Raw genomic sequence first — 19,487 nt, forward strand, 5'->3', positions numbered from 1 at the left:
TTGCCTTCACTTTTTCACTTTTTGCACGGTTAAAGTTTTTCATTATTGTACACTTTTAACTATGATTCATTTTTCGGCGCATAAACATTTTCTTTCTCTTCAACTATGGATTTTTGTTGACGGGCAGTTCAATTTTGTTGAATAATTCAAACTCTCTTCGAAAGCAAACTGTAAATAGTATCTTACGCAATGACAAGTCTTGTGAATCGTCAGTGGACACGTACAATGTCACTGGTTTAGTTGGAAAGGTATCTGCGAACTGAGGATGATTTAAAGTAGCGTCGTAAATGCAAGGCAGACGATCATGTGAAACTAAACATCAGAAACATTAATCGTTAAATGCTGATTGGATTTACTAATTTACAGTAGCTTCTTCTTCTGTGTTATTTTAGTACTACATCTTCGTACGTTTTGTTCAGTTTTTTCCGTCCTCTATTGCCAAGTTGTTTTGCGTACCGGAGAACGGTTTGGATGGGAATACCTGGCCCCGACTAATTGACTTAAATAAATAATAATCGAAAAAAAAGTTCCTTAATTTTACGAATTCTAATAGATACTTAGAGATAAGATTATGCTTTTGTTGCGTTGCTGGAATTGGAAAGAACATAATTTTTCCTGGAATCGAAGTACTTAGAATCTAAGAGCCATTGGAGGGTCTGGCGATCTTCAATACAAAAATATATTAATCAATTCATCTACTCTAGAGCACTCTTTCAGCATAATGGCTCAAGGCCAGATGATTTCATCCTCCTGAGCGTATATCTTGCTAATGAAGTCAACAACTTCCAGAAAACACATCGTACCAATACCCCGATCAGCTCAAGTCCTGAAGGATACAACCTTTTTGTTCATCGTTAACCGTAGAAAGAGAAGGAAACATACGGCCTAATTGTTCAATATTCAAACAAGAATAAATAAAACCTTCGTAGAAGTTTCAACCGGGAGTTTGGGTTAAGTATTCTTCCTTCACACCAGTCGTTACTATTCAGGGTTAGGTAAGTCTTCCCACAAATCAGAAAGCATATTTTGAATAGCACTTTCAATCGCTCTTTCTTGTTGTTTGTCTGCTGCTCATATGCGTTCAACCTCTTTTTTCGGACTTATTTCCTAATTTCCGGCATATCGATGAAGCCACTTTGCTTTAGTCCAAGTCTTAAGTCTACAGTTACAACTGCAGGGAGATTGGATCTAGAAATCTGTTGACGCTCTTAGATATTATAAATCCATCAGACACCAGGTATGTTTCATCTAACTTCTTCGCTCCGCGCTAGTGCTTGACTGATAACGTTATCAAATTGTGTAGATGTTCAAAACAGCTACAATTACATTTGACGATGCCTAATTGGATGAATCGCTAGTTACCATAAAATTTATTTTAATACTCGTGCCACGTTTTAAATACTTTCATCATTACTCTGGTGTGTTAAATAAACCGTACAATAAAGTGCAGTACTTGCTCGATAATCCTCCTCTAAATCACCGAGATGATAAAACATACATCACCAGACGTCAATCAGTGTAGCAACTGCCCATTTGAAACACGAGCTCGTTCTTGTTCTATTTAGTTTCTCATGAAACTTATCATAACATATCGTATTGCTTAAGCAGATGCGTCAGCTTATAGGGTGGCATACTATAAAACTGCACGTCTAGGAGAAGAAGTGCTTCAGACAATTTATTTAATTACAGAGCAAGTTTCGCGAAGAAAGGGTACGTGATGACCGAACTATAGTGAACATTAGGTAGTCGAAAGTGTATTCAAAATGGGGAATGTGTTCCCATTATTGTGCATTTTGTTAATGATTGTTGTTCTTACGAAACCAGCAGGTATGTGTGCTTGGTATTATTTACAATAACTTTATAGAATGAATAAGATACTTTAATAAGAAATTCTTATAACATGTTAACAGCATCCATTCTTTGCAATAAAACAACCGACAATGTGGAAAACTCTCTCAAACAACACTTGTTCTGCAATGGATACGATCCAAAGATACGGCCAGCTAAAAGTGAATTCGATGCGATTAACATAACTGTGCTTCCTTATGTGTATGATTTTGAAGTGGTAAATACATTATATATTAATTATTTAAATATATAATTTGAAAGCATCCTTTTTTCCAGCATTTACACAGAAGCTTGATGGAGCTCGTAATGAATTACAGAGTGGTAAGAATGTAATTAATCATTACGATAATCTCAATGAATCTTTTAACAGCATTTTAAATAACGAACTTGTTTATGATTTGTATTCCTTGGTTCATGATCAACTGTAAAGATGTGGCAAGATTCGTCATTACAATGGAATGCTTCCGACTGGTCGAACATTACTTTGTTGCGTCCCAATTACGATGAAATTTGGTTTCCGGAGTTTGAGCATATTAATTCGTAAGTAAGCAAGTAAAAAAAAACAATTGCGATGGTAGCAACAATATTTTGGTTTTGTTCACATTTAAGCGATTATGAAGGAGACCCGTCTCGATCCTGCTCCAACCCGCACTGCGTGCTGTCTCGAACGGGAAAATTGATATGCGCGCCCATTTGCAAAACATCTGCCAAATGTTTGCCAGACTTTTCACGTTGGCCGTACACCACGGTAACGTGTCACATGTGGTTTGCGAATCGCGATAAGGAACTCGTGGACGAAATTAATTTTGTTTTGAATAAAAAATATATTGCTACACGCGGGAATACCGAAACAGCCAGGTGGTGTATGAAATCGTTTACATCCAACCAAACAACACTGGATATTCCGGGTGCTACCAAGCGTACTGTTTATCTATGGACATTTGGATTGCAACAGACTCCTCACATTGAACTAGTTATACTGTACTTTCCTTCTTTCGGTAATGCTTCATTCCCGGTTTGTTAATCACATATTTTCGTCGTTAAGCATGTTTCTTCTTCATACAGTTCTAGTTGTGCTGAATATGTTCATCTGCTGGTTGCATTCTACCGCGAGTGAGAAAACGAAGACCACCTTGATGTCTTTGGTATGCCACGCCATGCTGCTCATAGATATGATCATAATTTCCGCCAATATACCAAGCATAAGTGTGTACAACGAAATCACTGTAGCATGAAACGAAAATTCTGATGCCATGTTTAATATACACTCTCACCGTTATTTTTCAGTATTATTCATAATGGAATCGATGGTATTAACAATGGTATTGTTTGTGGTCACGCTTATCCTGCGTTGGATGCACGATCTTCATACAACTCCACCAAGAATTGTCATACGATGGACAAGATCGCTAACCGGCAATCGAATGATGGAATGGTTTGTTCAGACAGAATATCTCAGCCTCGGACACAAAGTAATATTATCGGTCTTGTATGTGTTACACTAATCAAACTTATCACCTACAATCCCATTCTATCTTTTAGCCAACTGCTGAAACGAATGATACTGAGCTAAAGAATTGGCCAGCAATTGTGAAACTTGCCGATCGTTGTGTATTTGTGTTGTATATTTTCATTTACTTGTGGCTTCTCGGCATTCGTGTGCCCTTGCGACACGACAAATACAATTCAAACGATCCTGATGCTCTTTGTTCAAATTGAAACATTACCGTAGAATCATAAAATAATATAATGATTGTGAACACAACAATTGTTGAATCAATAAAATGAATGAGTGTGTCTTGCAAATATGTCCCACATAAAAACGTGAATAAATGTCCTGGAGTTTTTAAATTGTACAATAAATGACTTCAGTAAAGGTGTATTATTTATTACTTTTTCTAAGTGAACTTGTCAAAATAAATAATAAATAATAAAAATGAATAAATTTGACTTTGATACTGGAACTTATCAGTGATTACTATCGAAGAGTTGTAAGAATAATGTGTAACAATTTGGGTTATTAAACTTTACTCCCAATCTCATTCTTCGCAAAGGACTTAGGATATTCCTCTTCTGTTAAGTCGGTCAAGTAATTTCATCGGCAGCATGACAAATATACAATATGTATTTCCAGATCGAATACATTCCCAACAAATCTTTGAGGTAGCGTTCGAACATCATCGAAATGAAGGACAATTATGTCATTCAGTGAGCGCCGCGAGCATAGTAGAATATGCCATCACCATCCATACACAATTCCTGTTGGCCAGCCTAACGTACTAAACGATTGCATGGTTGAACGAGAAGTGTAAATCCAAAATCCGTAGTACAACTGGGTTTTGTCCAGTTTTTCCATCCCCGAATGTTTCAATCGTTCTTTTTTTTTTGATTATTCATGTCATTCGAATAACACCAAACGTTCCAATAAGTAAAGTCTCTTTAGGCCGTGAATAGCGATAGAGTAAGCATGTTAGATCCATACTGAAGATGGCGCTTGACCGAGATCGATAAAGTGATGGGTTCAAGGTTCTTTTTGGCCCATTCAAGTTAGAATTCTTATTTTCTCAGAGTAAGACGATTAATAAACGAAGTCTACCTACAAGGTTGAATACAAATCCACCCAAAAAATTTTCAAGAATGTTTAAGAAAAATTACAGAAAAACTGAAAATAAAATTCGTCAAAAACTCCACAATTGAAGCATTGTGTTACCGGCATAAAAGTGTAAGGAAAATCGCAGGTAAATTGCGGAAATATGGAAGGAAACAGAGGTAAAACACTAAAAGTCAAAACCGATTGAATATGGTCGGATCGATAATTGGAGTCGGAGGGCTGTCAATTTGTTGGACTATTTATCTCAATATTTTTTCTTAACAACTTTATCGCACACTTTCTGAGAATCAGATAGCTGTTTTGTTTATCCTAGAAATCCTCAAACTCTTAAGGTGCCTCTTAAGAAGACTCACGGCAATACGTAATAAGTACAGTTTTAAATGTATTAACCCCAGTTTTCGTGCTCTTCTCTCTAATATTCCTTCTGTAATATTACTATTATAGTTATTACTCTATTAAAATTGTTTGTTTTCCTTGTAATGACGATTAATCGGTACTTATGGTTTAAAAAAATCATATAGTAACGTACGTCATTTAGTCCAACTGATGCCGTTAGAAGCGAGAAAAATATTTCCCGAGAACATTACTGCCTTGTGTTCCATGAATCTTATCAGAGCATATCAAATTACCTAAACACATACGTCAGCTCATAGCGTGCTGTGCTATAAAACGCAATGCGTAACGTTGGAAGCATTACTGACGACTAGTGTGTCCACAGTGCTTGTACTACTAAGTAAATATGCGAATTAACAATCTATAGTGCTCTGAAGCTTTTTTAAAATGGGAGTTGTTTCGTCATTAATTTTGAGTTTATTAACACTTGCGCTTCTGTTGAAACCAGCTAGTACGTTTAAAAGAGCACGCGAACTGCTCGGCTCTATGGTATAATTGCGTTGTTTTAGAACCAATTCTTATGTTATATTTACAGCACCCATTCTTTGCAATAAAACAACCGGCAATGTGGAAAACGCTCTCAAACAACACTTGTTCTGCAATGGATACGATCCAAAGATACGACCTGCCAAAAGTGATTTCGATACGATCAACATAACAGTGACCTCCTATTTATTTAAATTTGACGTTGTGCGTAAGAATATGAAAGATGGTGGCATATAACTTCATTCACTGCCCTTTGTTACAGATCGAGTACTCGAAAACGTTACATGTTGAAATGATATACGAGATGGTAAGTACAATTACTAGCTAATCGTTGATTTTTGTCGTTGTGCGCAATAATGGATTTCTATACATTTGTTTTACCTTTACATACGCAACAAAGATGTGGCAAGATACGACATTACAATGGAACGCTTCCGACTGGTCTAACATTACTTTCTTGCTTCCCAACAACGATGAAATTTGGATTCCACGGTTTGAGCATGTTAATTCGTAAGTAACCATTAGCAATTGTAATTGTAGCATCAAAAATGTGAATTTTCTATATCCCTCAAGCGATTATGAAGGTGAATCTTCCCTATCCTGCAACAATCCCCACTGTGTGTTGTATGACACAGGAAAATTGGTCTGTGTACCAACTTGTCTACTCGACGCCAAATGTTCGTATGATTATTCACGTTGGCCCTACAATACAATGGGTTGTCAGACATGGTTCTCGAACCATGATCAGGAACTCGTGGACGAAATTAACTTCCTACCATTTGAAACGTTTGTGGCAAAGGGGGCTGATCCTGCTTCAGCCAAGTGGTGCATTACATCGTTTACATCCAGCGCTACAATGTTGAACATTCCGGGAGCTACCAGACGAAACGTCAAGGCACTAAAATTCGAATTGGAACATACGCCTCACGTAGTATTGGTCGCGTTGTATTTTCCTGGATTTGGTAATTATTATTATTATTTTCTTCCAACTTCATACATGCTCCATTAGACATACGTATTCGCCATTAAATATATAAATATTTTGTTGTTTTGGTACAGGTCTAGTTATGTTGAATATTTTCATCTGCTGGTTGCATTCTCTTGCGAGTGAGAAGAGGAAGATTATTTTGATATCTTTACTGTGCCATTTCCAACTTGTTTGTGACATATCAGTTCGATTCACAGAAGTGCCAGGAGCAGGTATGAAAATCTAAGAAGTTTAAATGAAACTATTCACGTAAACATATACTTTCGCAGTGATGTTTGGAATCGCATCGATGATATTGACATTGTTGTTGTTTGTGATCACACTTATCCTGCGTTGGATGCACGATCTTCATACAACTCCGCCAAGAATTCTCATACGATGGATGAGATCGCTGACAAGCAACCGAATGATGGAATTGTTCGTTCAGACAGAATATCTCAGCCTCGGTCACAAAGTAATGTACACAAATACAAGTCCGTTGTATGTTACGCAATCAAAGTTATCATTCACAATCCCATTCTATCTTTCAGCCATCTGACTTTACGAGTTATGTCGAGTTAAGAGACTGGCCAACCATTGTGAAGTTCACCGACCGTTGTGTCTTTGTGTTGTACGTTTTCATTTACTTACTGCTTTTTTGGATATATGTGCCCATGCAGCATGTTAAACATGATTCAAATGATCCTTATGCGCTTTGCGCTAGTTAAATGAAAATAAATATATATACTTGATCAAGAAAACAAAATGAATACTATAGCTTAAAGCGTATTTAACTCCAAAATATCCAGTGATAATTCACCCGATTATAAGACACTTTACTACTACTACTACTACCAATGCTACTATTACTACTACTGCTACTATTACTACTACTGCTACTAGTACTGCTACTACTACTAGTAGCGTCACTAGTAGCGTCTACTACCTGCGTCAGCCAATCTTTCATCCCAGTCATTCTGGCACACGCATCAACGCAATCATTTCATTTCAGTACGGGTCTACCACGGCTCATCTGTCCTCTGTATGTGGATAACCTAAAAGGACTTTACAGGCTGGATAGCCCGGTGTCATGTCATGACGTATAGCTCATCATTATAGCTCCATTTCCATTCACCTTCCACACATACGGGGTCAAAAAACCGTCGAGCGTCTTCCTCTCGAACGCTCGGTTAAGAGGATTAGGGTCAGTTTTTCACAAAGTGCATACCCCGCATAAGCGTATATGAGTAATAGAACTACTTCTTTATCGGCACAAAAACCTCAAGAAGGCTAGCCATTTTACGCTTTTTTGGACTTTTTTACATATAGCTAGATAGTCATTTCTGCCTACGGAGAATTGGACCGGATGGGATTTTGGACCGTGTGCAGACCGGCGCCGTTACCAATACACCACCACGCTGTCTGGTATTCCGGAACTACAAATATTAAATAGTCCCAGCTTCAATCGCCATATTCGTGTTTTGAGTGAAGAAGTTTCCTCAGACTGTAGAAGGAATTTGACAATAGTTTTAGATAGAGCCACCCTGAAACTTATCTCGATCCTTTTTTCCACAATTTTTGCTTTGACTCTTCGTAATCCAAAAAAAATTTTAAGGCATCGTCACTTGGCTCCTAGGTTATCCTTTCGTGTTCCGATAACCCAGAAACCTGTCTCTTTTTTGGATGCTTCCTCATTTGCGCAAGTGATTGGGACTAGTCTGTGTACTCAAGCGTGGATATACGGTGGCACAAGATTCCTCCTTGCACGACAAGGACATAACAGAAGAGACGTAGAAACAGCAACGTCTAAAGGTGTTTTCGAAAACAACATACTTAAACGTGTTTTGTAACCAAGTTTCTCGTGTATCCTTTACGTGTTGTACCGCGGGCCATTTCTCATGTGTTGAAACGTAAAAAATAGGACCTTCAAGAGGCTTCAAAGCCTACCCCATTCTACAGCCAATTTAGGTCATTCAAAATTACCTACACAACTCACTCGGTGCTACATGATCATCAGAGCGGTTCATACTATATTGTTTTATTTTATTAATGAAAATATATTCTCTTTCTATTTTAAGGAAGCTTGTTTATTTTTACTGTAATTTGTGATTTTGTTTATACCTATCTGTAAACAACATACATCATATCTGTAAACACTTATAACATTAAAAACATTAAGAGAACGGTGTTGCCCGCCCGTCAGTGATATGTATCGTTTTAAATGGCATTAAGTTGCCTTTTTCTTCGTTGAAGTAATGGTTTTCTTTTGGTTCTCACTAACCCTATTGAGCAAGCAATTTTAATCATTCAATCAATTAAATTACTACCTCAAGAAATAAATCAGTCAAATAAACTATTCGTTAGAAAACTGTCTTACTAAAAAAACATTAACACTACTAAGTTATCACAGGTAAGAAGAGAAATGTCCTCCGTTTTGCAACATAATATACCCAAAACTGGTGAACTTCAACAAAACAAACAAACAAACAGCTCACTTTTTATACACTTCTACATACCAGCGACATAATTCTTCTAGAAAAATCCTTCCTGCTTTGTCTGCGCGAGACAAGCATCCTTGTAGTTGGTAGCATTAAGCGACAGAAAGTAATCATCGTGAATGAACCGAATAATGTTTTCGATTGGACAAAGATGCCCCCGTCCACCACGAATACCTCTCGGTACATTTAGACTTTTACCGCTTTCGCAAACGTCTATAGTGTTCGTGACATCGCGGCCGTTATAAACTAAACGAAAATAGTACTGCGTATCCTTCTCGCTTTTGTACACCTCAAAAGCCATCCGCGATGCGTACGGTATGAATGGATTCTCCAGCTGTACGCCAAGCGAGGCTATCAAATACTCAATTGTTTTATCGTGTCCAGAGTAAAGAACAAACTTTACCCGATCGCCGGAGATCATACGCAGCATGTACGCAACGATATTCCTCATCAGCCCGTACGATCGCAACAGTCCCTGTTGGCGCATTGATTGGCTGTACAGTTCCTTCATGCCTGCCCAGTGGATGTATGACATCAAGGCAAGCACGTGACTCTTCTCAACGCACCCTTCAATTTCCGGCTCCTGCTCCGTCGTATCCGAATCATCCGGTTGTTCCGTGTTGATGGGTGGCCCAGACCCTCCACCAAGCGTTGGTTCATCCAGATCGATGTTGATCACATCCAGACCGAGTGGGTCTTGCGTTGAGCTAATCGGAGCTTTAGACCCATATCGATGTCCATCCACTGTCTGGACATTGCTGTGAATCTTCCGACAAGGCAAAGGGGCTCCATGGCAAATATGGGCCAGCAGTGCATCACGTATCTCGAGTGGATTTATCTGTTGTCCCGCCGCCTGTGGATTCTGTAGCAAGGCCGCTCCTATCCACTGCACTATCGCACCAATGGCGGGATGTTTTGCCAGATGGCCACTCATCTCGTTCGCCAGCTGTTTCTTCAACTTTTCCGCCTGGGGACAGGCACAATCCGAGAAGCAATAAGACAAGCTGTGACTTTCCTGTATCTGCATTGCTAGCCACTTCTCGGGTGGTAGAACCGCAAACAGTAAAGCCATTGCCGATTGAAACGTTCGACGATAGCGCGTAGAGTATATGACGACATCATCCACCACGTACTGAAAACCAGACGTTGGATTCGATGCACCATCCGTGCCATTATATGGTGTGGTTCTCGGTGTACTCATCGGCACACGTGCGTATAGACCGAGAGCATTCGCGTAAGCTTGTCGAACTATATCGCCCACGTGTAGCATCTGTGCAATTCCTTTGTGCGTTAACTGCGCCAACAAGCATACCTTTGTCGCGGCCGGCAGTAGGGGAAATCCGTGGAAAGGGCCCATTTTCATCCAGTGCCCACTGCTAGTACTTGCTGTCGTAGTATTCTGCAGGAAGGTGATATATCTGGCCAGAGAAGGATCGTTTTCGTATCCACAATCAACCTCATTGATTCCTCGCACATGTGCCATTGGGCCACGGTCACCGTGACGTATTAGCAGCAATACGCCCTGCAATGTCCAACCCTCCAACGAACCACCTTCCTCGCCCGTTACAATCGCATAAGGATGCGTACAGTCGGTCTGATTAATTTCCCTAACTCTGTTTCTTCCCGTCGGATCTCCTTCTCCTACAAGGTAGGATTCCGTCTTGCGATATCCGAATCCCTTCGCGCTCAGTAGATTATTACCGTTTTCTATGGAACCGATGTACTTGTACATGCCTGCCGGAATAATGAACAATTTCATTTCATTGCGCAATAGTCCATAAAATCCTCACAAAACTCACCTGCTATCAGCAAAAATATCCAAATGCTCAGTATCAAATAGCAATACAGAGTTCGATGTTGCAATGAAAACCTAGCAATTTCTTTTAATAGCATTTTGAAGTCTGTATTAATTCGCCACAGGGAACACTCACTCTATGGAGTTTTGGTATGTTTTATTATTATTTAGTTGTGCTTTGCACAGTATGTGTTACGGAAGTGATTTCGCTAACAAACAAACTTTTACTGACATTTTGTGGATGTTTTCTTTGCAACAAGCGTATAGGTCTGTTTACCCTCAAAGCGGCTGCGCAACTTTTTCATCATTTTTTCTCGCTATCCTTTTTTATTTAGACACGTTGAGGTTGGTTCAAAAAATAGATAACTTGCGAAAATGTTAGTTTAATTTCAATATTTATTCAGATGAGCTTCTATTAATGTTTTTAGTAACTTAAAAATTCTACTCATTCTTGCTTCCTTGGCCGTCGTTAAAGCAGTTAAAGGAGTTGTAAACTCGGATAAAAATGATCCGTAGAGAGACAGATTAAGATAGATTTCAAGTTAACGAAATTCAGGAGGAGATACTATTGCAATGTAGTAATAATTAATATATTTTATATATTTTATCCCATTGCAAGTTGTGCCACTTGAACTGTTTTTATATTATTTCTATTTTTTTGACCAATATAAAACTTATTTTTACTAACGTAAACTAATGATTCTGATACGTTTTATTTGTTGATGACAAAAAATAATAGATTTCCGTGATAGCAGTGAGATAGAAAATAGAGAATTTAAAAAAAAAGTTTGATCTTTGGCTGAAATGTGCCTTGAACAAACAAGTGTGCCTTGAATTATTTTTTGACTATACAGTAGTGATGAGAATTTCGTTCCGAACCTCTAGGTTCATTCCGTTCCATATGTGGAACGATCGAACCTAGGTACATAAAAAATTCATAAAGTAGATTTTTTGCACCAACATGTTTTATTAGTCTTGTGAAGATTATAACGTTAACGTTTACTTCTGTTACTCTTGTTCAGATGGGCATACCTCTTTCTTCTTTACCGGTAAAACAACCTCGAGAGGTTGACCTGCCAATTTTGGGTTTCTTTGACTTTATTCGCCAGTAGTTGGAAAGTCAGTCCTGCATAGGGAGGATCGTTACGGATAGGATTTTGGTCCTGTCCGTTCGTGTTACCATCATGCCACCGGGCCTCCGAAATTAGGATATTAATTCACACGAAATACATTTGAAAAGATCTTGTGTTTTTGTCAGGCCCGTTAAATTTCTCGGCCCTTATACAACGGGTGGACTGGGCTTTGGGCAACTCTTGGCCTCTCGCTTCAATATTGCCTTCAAATATGTCGGTATTTTTGGGCACTGGTGATATGTGCAGAAAGTTTTCGAAACAAAAAGTTGAAATTTAATGATTTCTAGAAGCAAATCTTACAGCTCCAACTCGGTGCCCTTTTAAGGGAGCCCCCCGCGGCCGCTCAGTCCGCTTATAGGAAGATCTGCCTCTGATCATGGGTAACGGCTGTCCGTGTGCCAAGGATCACTACTATGCAATGATCATCAATAGCATCGATATCGAATTGAGGATCCGCATGTGTTCTTGTGTCGTACATTACCACCTCCACTATTTTGATCGGCTTGTTATCATTATTACTTACAGCTTGTGGCACTACAAACAAAGAGTTAAGAGTTCTATCCGTGGATATGGATATGGATAGGTGGATATGGTCCATACTGCGTACCGGGATAGAAGCCTGAATGCGATTTTGTGAAAAGCTTAATCTTGAAAACGACGTTACCACTTACATTGTCAAATCCTCACAAAATCAAAACTTTTCTAAATTTCTGGACTGATTTTGGTAGTTTGGAAATTTTATGACGATCTAATGAAGATTTACGCACGAGAATAGTTCACAATTTACGGACAAATATCAAGATATAATGAAATAAAATAAATCTCATACTTTATTGCTAAATATTACAAGCTATTTGAAAACAGCTATGTGCATTAACAAAGAATCGTTATGTTTCTACTAATATCTGTTAAAAAAGAATGCTTTATCCATTTCAAATCTTCTCTACTGGTTTTGGCATGTTTATCCATTTTGTTATTTATCCATTTTGTGTACGCCAAAATTTAATACAGCAACTATTGCTAATGAACAAAAAGTCTTTTACGAAAATAAAATTTTACGATAAGAGCTTACCAAAGTTTAATTCTACACCTTCTAGGGCACCGAAACGATTCAAAAATCATGATATCAACAAAGATTTAGTAGAGCACGCGTTTGTTGGCGATCAGCTGATTTGTTTGATTTCGGGTGCTGTTGCTGTTATGACAGCAAAAACGATCAGTTTTCGTTTTGATGTTTATCTTCGTGTTCTTCTTGTTGAACTGTGCTCGAAGTGGATCCGTCATGCATCAGCTGCTCGAATTCCTCCAGCTGACAGCGCGAACTTTTATTGACATCAACACATTCGGCAAGTGTGCCTGGCCGTCTCTTTTGCACAAAACACACAAATTCGGCAAGTACGCTGTGAGTTCACATTTATCAAACGTTTTACGGCGTTTAACGTTTTAATTTTAATGTCAACCTAACGAAATACAGCTCAAACGAGTGTCGAGACAAGGTTTTAATTGATCATAGTTACTGTGCTTTTGTGTAACTTTCGCAAGGAGCTGCAAGAGTGATGTGAATTGCAATCCAGAACAATTTGTGTTTTTTCAGTGCACCAGTTCTCAACAGTTTCCTTACAGCGAAGCGCTATACAAGGTACTAAAAAGATCATTGGGGAATATTGTTAATGGTGTATCCAACTATCTTCATGCTACACCATATCGTGGAGATAAAGAGGTGTCTATCGTTCAGAACGCCATAATGCAACCAAGGTCAAGGACTGGCAAACATTTTAGGTTGTGTGTGTTTGCAAACATTTCGGATTATTGCTCGTTTTCTCCACATTTCCACTGCACGCAGCCATCCAGACTTCATCGACCGGCACCAAAAAGTGTATACTTTTCTGCAAATAATGAAATATCGAATGAAATGCTGTGCGGAACATCCTCCATGTCGTGTAATGCCGCAACTTACATAATGAACCATTTACAACGGTGCTAATTTACATGAGGTGAAGTGAATTACTTATCCACTTGCGCACTATTCGCATCCACAGTATTATGTCATAACGCTATTATTAGTCGAATAGGTGTATAAAAAAGGTGTTGACATATGAGATGGCATTGGGAGAGGCGTAGGAAAAAAACACTTGGTTTAGCCTTTTCGCATGATTTGTTTCTGGTAGGGGATGTTTCAAGTCATTGCCTTCGGAAGGGCTTAAATATCATTCGTGTTCTAGTGACATTAGAAACTACCAGGGAAGCAGAGAGACATATTTCAGTATAACGCGTTTAACCGTACCCGACGAGGCGTCCTAAGTTGGGTGGTTTGACGTCAAATGATTCTATTTTTATTAATATTCGCTTCCTTCTTTTCTTTCCTTTCTTCACAGGTTTTGCTAAGTGATATACACGGTTATCGGTTTAATTAGACAAGATGAAAGCTTCTGGTCCAGTGATCCCCGTCATCCTGGGTTTATCCTTGCTCGGAGCTAGTGGAGCCTATCTGTACATGTTGTTTAAAAAAAGACGTTCCAGTTCATCGGGAGATGTGGTGGATTTCTTTACTGGAAAATCTGCCAAACAGGATCCGGTGACAACGGAATTAATCATATCCAACAGTCTTATTCCGTTGGTAGTTGGCCGCAAAGGTTACACGTTAAAACACATCCAGCAAAGCACCGGAGCCGTGATTAGTTTCAGTGATCACGATGAGGCCAAACAGCTGTGCTGCATACAGGGACCATCGGCAGCTGTCGTCGAAAAGGCTAAAGAAATGATACTGAAAGAAACGGCCCGACCGCTTACGATTACGGAGGAAGTGATCGTACCGCAGGCAGCGTGTGGCAAAATACTTGGCCGCTGTGGAGACGAGCTGCAAGAAATATGCCGTAAATCGATGGCCAAAGTATGGCTTGAAGGTCGCGCAAGGAGTGAATCTGAACGACGCGTGATGATAACCGGCACGGAATCTCAGATAAAGGTGGCAAAGGAACTGATTGCACAAAAGGTAAATGAAGATTGTGAAAGCAGAAAGTCGCTGCTTGATGCAACACTTCAGTCACGGGAGCCTCGTATAAGGACACCTCCAACAAGCTCTGCCCCAACGCCAACACCGAATGATGGAGGAATAAAAGCGCTCGCATCTTCTTTGAAAACGGCAAACTTGGTCAGTAAACCAAGTTCTGCCAATTTTGGCATCGGTCAGATGGAAATATTCGTATCGACCATTGTTTCGCCGAGTAAGTTTTATGTGCAGTTGGTCGGTCCCCAATCGTTGGAGTTGGATTTACTCGTGCAAAATATGACTATGTATTACAATCAGCCCCAGAATCGTGAGCTTCACAAGCAGAACAAACTTTCGCTAGGCCAGATTGTAGCTGCCGAGTTCAATGCCGATAATAAGTGGTACCGTGCGGAAATAAGTGCTTGCTTGCCGAACGAATACAAACGCGGCGAATTAGTTCTCGATCTGTTCTTTGTCGATTATGGAGACAATCAATATACGAACCCAAAAGAGGTGTATGAGTTAAATCCTGAGTTTCTGGCGCCACGATTCCAAGCGATAGAATGTTTCCTGGCAAAGGTGGAACCGGCACAACAGTCCGACCCAAGGTCTTCATCGTCCGTTGGCGACGAAGACGATTGGGATCCGATGGCTGTCAGTAGATTCGAAGAGCTAACGCACGGTAAGTGAAGAAATAGTAACTGGATCTTTCAGTCCCTCTTTTTTCCAATCATGCAAAATATTTCGTTAAATTTGTAGTGGCTCAATGGAAAAAGATTGTTTCAAAGATTGTCACATACCGCAACAGCAAGAGTCCTCTGCATGGGCGCGAATCATCACCCATTCCGGGCCTGGAACTGTACGACATAGCGCCCAATGGGACGGATCTCATCAACATAGGACAGGAGCTGATTGCGGAAGGATTGGCGCGTCATTCAACTTACGACAAAATGGATGAACTATCGCGAAGTCAACTATTTCAGATGGGATTAACGAATGGTTCACCCGCTGGCGGCAGTTCGTCTCAGTCATCAAGTATTGACAAGGTAGACGATACGAGTATATCGAGCAGTACGTCCACCTCAACGGTGGTATCCTCCGGGAAACATATACATGAAGTCAGCAAAAACGAACAACAGGAACACGTACAATACAGAAGTTTGGCGAATGGAACGCATTAAGCAGCAGCAATTGAGCAGAGATTAACGAAAGATGTTGCAGGTAAAGATTATGATAATAAGCGCATGTTGGTATGTAAACGGACACAAATATACTTGTCCTTTTTTCAGTTCCTGTTGTTCTTGAGTTCGATATGTACTTAGGACAGACGTGCGTGCTCGTAATTGATGCTTTAAGAACCAATCATATTAAGTTTTATAGCAGCTCGTATAGTTATCGTTTTTAGCATTACAGATATTTTATTTTAAAGCAGAGTGAAACAGAAGCTAAAACATTACTATCCGTTGTGAGGCTTGAAGCAAGCACGACCCCATTATTCGTTGGACAGTTTCGACGCATGGTTGTACAATCAAGATATATCAATAATTGACGAACAAGGAGCTACAATCTAGACAAACCTAATTGTGATGTTGTTTCTAGAAGGAACTACGTGTAAAGTATCAGTAGAAGAGTATATAAAACTCGAACATGTTAAGCTACAGACAGAAGAGTTAAACGAGTCCTTAACTTCATATCGCGCAGAATGGAATGAGATTGTTAAAGGAAGTTTTTTACATATTATCTCATTAAGAGGTGCCAAACTTTGGGAAACGGATAGGAACTCTTACACTTGGTTGAAGTAAAACTCGATTGTTGATTGCCGTGGCCAGTAGTAGTGTATAATAAAGAGAAGCTAAATAGCATTTACCAATGCCTTCATAAGCACAATGTTTTACGGTTCCTTACTGTCTACCCTGTATCTTAACTTACTGGTTGTTGTATGTGAGAGTTTTTAAATTATGTACTTTTTAAAAAGGTCCACACGTCCAAGTATTTTAAAATGTATAACACAGCTCACTTAACGCTCAGAAAAGACAATGGAAGTTAGGCACCGATATTTTCTTAGAAGTGCGATGTTTGATACCCTGAGTGTGTTGTAATGAATAAAGTATAAAAAATACATAATGTTAGCTTACTGTTTCGATTTTGTGTATTTGTTAGCGGTCACTTTTCAACGCTCTTACAGCATCAAGCGGCAGGTTGAACCAATCAGAAATTACACATTTGTCACCAATAACGCACGTTACGCATGATGTGGCGCATTTCATTGATGAAGTGGAGCGCAAAACCAACTGCAATTGCTTCAGCTCAGCACCAATTGCTTTCTCCGCACATTTCCACCAAGAAAGTAAGTATAAGTAGTACGAACCAACCAGTTAATCGTTATTCGCTCGAAAGACATTGTGCAAAGAGGTATCAAATAAGATAAAAGGATCTATCCTGATGATGAGGAGTAAATTAATTTGTATGTTGTTGAGTAGTGTAGTGATATTCACTGAAGCTATAATTGTACGCGACAATGAATGTAAGTGTTTCTTTCAAAATACTCATTAATAAGAACAATGCATGTAAGTTGATCGTTCCAAAATGTGAAAATACCTCTCTGTTTCAGTCGAGTACTCGAGTGGTGAAAGGCACTACTACGGGAACCAAGGACAACAACAGCGAAAGGTTCCACCACCGGATGAGAGTCCTCGTGCGAACGGGCTAAATTTCCACGAAGTGGATGCATTTGGCGATGATTTTGTAGACTTCGGTGCACAAACGGGACCGTTTGGTGCGTTCACGTGGCATGCCAACTATCCTGTCGAAGACCAACGGTAATAAAAAAGCACTACACATTCGGCGAAGGCAAAACTTCGGTTTTATTATTTAAAACGTAAATTTTATTGGATTCTCCATCGAACTTCCGCATTTTTTCCGGTAGACATGAACGAGGACTATGCGATTGGGCGGGGGAGTTTTTTTTTCTTTTTGTGTATTGTGAGCGAGTGAGTGTGTGGCTTTATGTGTATATTTTCTGTATAATGCATGTATCCGCTGTGTGTTTTAGGTTACTTGGTTTATTTGTTTTACGTTCACTATTCGCGTATAACCTTTTCTTCTCCGATACGGCGAATAGGCAAGACTTCCACTGCACACAGTAAGCATATTTCCGTATCCACCTTCGATCATTTCTCGTATGCGTTCCATTTCCTGCGGTTCCGTGCTACAACAACTACGCTTTAATCGAACTCCTATATCGTGTTTTGCATTACTACACTGCACAGGCTTGGCAAGGAAGAGGGAAGAGGGGACGGGGAGGGGGTATAATCGGGCGGCTCTACAATTGCATGTGCTTTTCTCACTTGTATTACTTTCAATGCATCCGGCAGATCATATCAAGCAAGAGCGAGCATTAAAATGCGGAATCAAACAATACCATTAACCATGAAGAAGTGTATTTAGTAGCTCTCTCTCTCTCTCTGTCGCACGGCTTACTAGCTTACCTCAATCGCTCTAACTGCCTGCCATCTGTGGTTCTAGATGCGTTTCCTTGCCTACATGCGCAGAGTTGAAAGCTTAATATGAATTTAGCTTAAGTTATGAGGTTTAAACGCTCGCAAACAAACAAAAAATGAAATCCTGCATGGAATTATATGAGAAAAAACTAGTTATAATGTTATTCAAGCACAACAACAACACAACATACAAATCACGTCGATACGAGTAAAAATACACTACATTCGAAAGAAAACACAGGCAAAAGTCAGCATTCCACATGATGATAATGATGGCTAGGTGAAAACTCAACAGCTTCGAGCGAACAAAATAAGGAACATAATCGCGCAAAGTCCTTCGGATGAGGACTTCTCTTTCAGTTTTGTTACGTTTTTATTTGTTGCATGTGTGTCTGAAGCTAGCGAATGTTTGAACCATTCTTCCATCAAAGTAAAACCTCTAATAAAACGAAATGTTTATAATGCTCTTGTTTCTCCTTTTCCTTGCTTTTTTGCTCATATACATCGATGATTTTCGACGATCTGTGTGTGTTATGTGTACCGTCTGCTCTAATACAGCTCTTTCTCTCTGTCTCTTTGCCAGAACTCGTTCGTTTGAACTTTTAGTAAGACATAACACGAATTAATTGTTGGTTTGTAATACGCTGCTTGTTTGATTGATTCTAAACTAGCTGTCTCCCACAATCTCTATCTTTCTCTCTCTCTCTCTCTCTCTCTCTCTCTTTGTCTCTCTCGTACACCAAACATTTCTCACGCATGGAAAACAAATTGATTACCGGCCACACAACACAAGACCACTGAGTAGTGTACTAACATACTCCGCAAACAAAAGAAATAGAGAAAAAACAACGCAAACATGTGTATGATCGTAACGATAGTCACGTCGGCTACTTTAATTATATCTGCTAATCACCCTACCGTGTGGGAACGCGTAGTGTTTGCTCGTGATCGTTTCAAAGTGGGAAGGTGAACTTATTGCTTGAACAAGATCGCGCATATTCAGATAATTTCCGCTAGTGTAATATCACGAGCAAGGAAATTGCTACAGTCTCAATGTACAATAATAACGTGTAATAATACCAGACAAATTCGTAAATTTACCGGCTTTTTCCACAATCCAGGGGTACACCTTAGCGCCGTAAACGCAAAGAGGAACGAATGATTAGGTATAAGTATCGTGTGGTGTGCTCTTTTTAAACCGATTATTCAGCAACGGTTACGACGATCGACGTTTATTGGGGATCATAATTATTGTTTTTCTGTTCTC

General features: G+C 39.4%; 5 protein-coding genes across 5 annotated transcripts; 4 read left to right on the forward strand and 1 right to left on the reverse strand.

Moving 5' to 3' along the window:
* The first annotated feature begins 1,763 nt into the window (after positions 1 to 1,763).
* LOC128714683 (neuronal acetylcholine receptor subunit beta-3-like) lies at positions 1,764 to 3,567 on the forward strand. Its single transcript, XM_053809558.1, has 8 exons — positions 1,764 to 1,827; positions 1,911 to 2,065; positions 2,125 to 2,169; positions 2,279 to 2,388; positions 2,458 to 2,846; positions 2,914 to 3,054; positions 3,136 to 3,320; positions 3,391 to 3,567. The coding sequence occupies exons 1-8, from the start codon at positions 1,764 to 1,766 to the stop codon at positions 3,565 to 3,567; spliced, it is 1,266 nt and encodes a 421-aa protein (XP_053665533.1).
* A 1,672-nt stretch (positions 3,568 to 5,239) lies between these two features.
* Positions 5,240 to 7,033, forward strand: LOC128712587 (neuronal acetylcholine receptor subunit alpha-5-like). The gene is made up of 8 exons (XM_053807479.1): positions 5,240 to 5,303; positions 5,388 to 5,542; positions 5,601 to 5,645; positions 5,739 to 5,848; positions 5,912 to 6,300; positions 6,398 to 6,538; positions 6,596 to 6,780; positions 6,857 to 7,033. Exons 1-8 carry the CDS (start codon positions 5,240 to 5,242, stop codon positions 7,031 to 7,033), a joined length of 1,266 nt encoding a protein of 421 aa, XP_053663454.1.
* A 1,804-nt stretch (positions 7,034 to 8,837) lies between these two features.
* LOC128714755 (2-phosphoxylose phosphatase 1) lies at positions 8,838 to 10,696 on the reverse strand. The gene is made up of 2 exons (XM_053809636.1): positions 10,603 to 10,696; positions 8,838 to 10,537 (listed from the first exon to the last, which is right to left on the reverse strand). The coding sequence occupies exons 1-2, from the start codon at positions 10,694 to 10,696 to the stop codon at positions 8,838 to 8,840; spliced, it is 1,794 nt and encodes a 597-aa protein (XP_053665611.1).
* A 3,454-nt stretch (positions 10,697 to 14,150) lies between these two features.
* On the forward strand, positions 14,151 to 15,901 carry LOC128713940 (tudor and KH domain-containing protein homolog). Its single transcript, XM_053808813.1, has 2 exons — positions 14,151 to 15,402; positions 15,480 to 15,901. The coding sequence occupies exons 1-2, from the start codon at positions 14,151 to 14,153 to the stop codon at positions 15,899 to 15,901; spliced, it is 1,674 nt and encodes a 557-aa protein (XP_053664788.1).
* A 1,264-nt stretch (positions 15,902 to 17,165) lies between these two features.
* On the forward strand, positions 17,166 to 17,543 carry LOC128715299 (uncharacterized). The gene is made up of 2 exons (XM_053810181.1): positions 17,166 to 17,244; positions 17,332 to 17,543. Exons 1-2 carry the CDS (start codon positions 17,166 to 17,168, stop codon positions 17,541 to 17,543), a joined length of 291 nt encoding a protein of 96 aa, XP_053666156.1.
* Positions 17,544 to 19,487: the final 1,944 nt, after the last annotated feature.

Source organism: Anopheles marshallii, chromosome 3 (assembly GCF_943734725.1).
Source record: "Anopheles marshallii chromosome 3, idAnoMarsDA_429_01, whole genome shotgun sequence".
Lineage (NCBI taxonomy): Eukaryota > Metazoa > Arthropoda > Insecta > Diptera > Culicidae > Anopheles > Anopheles marshallii.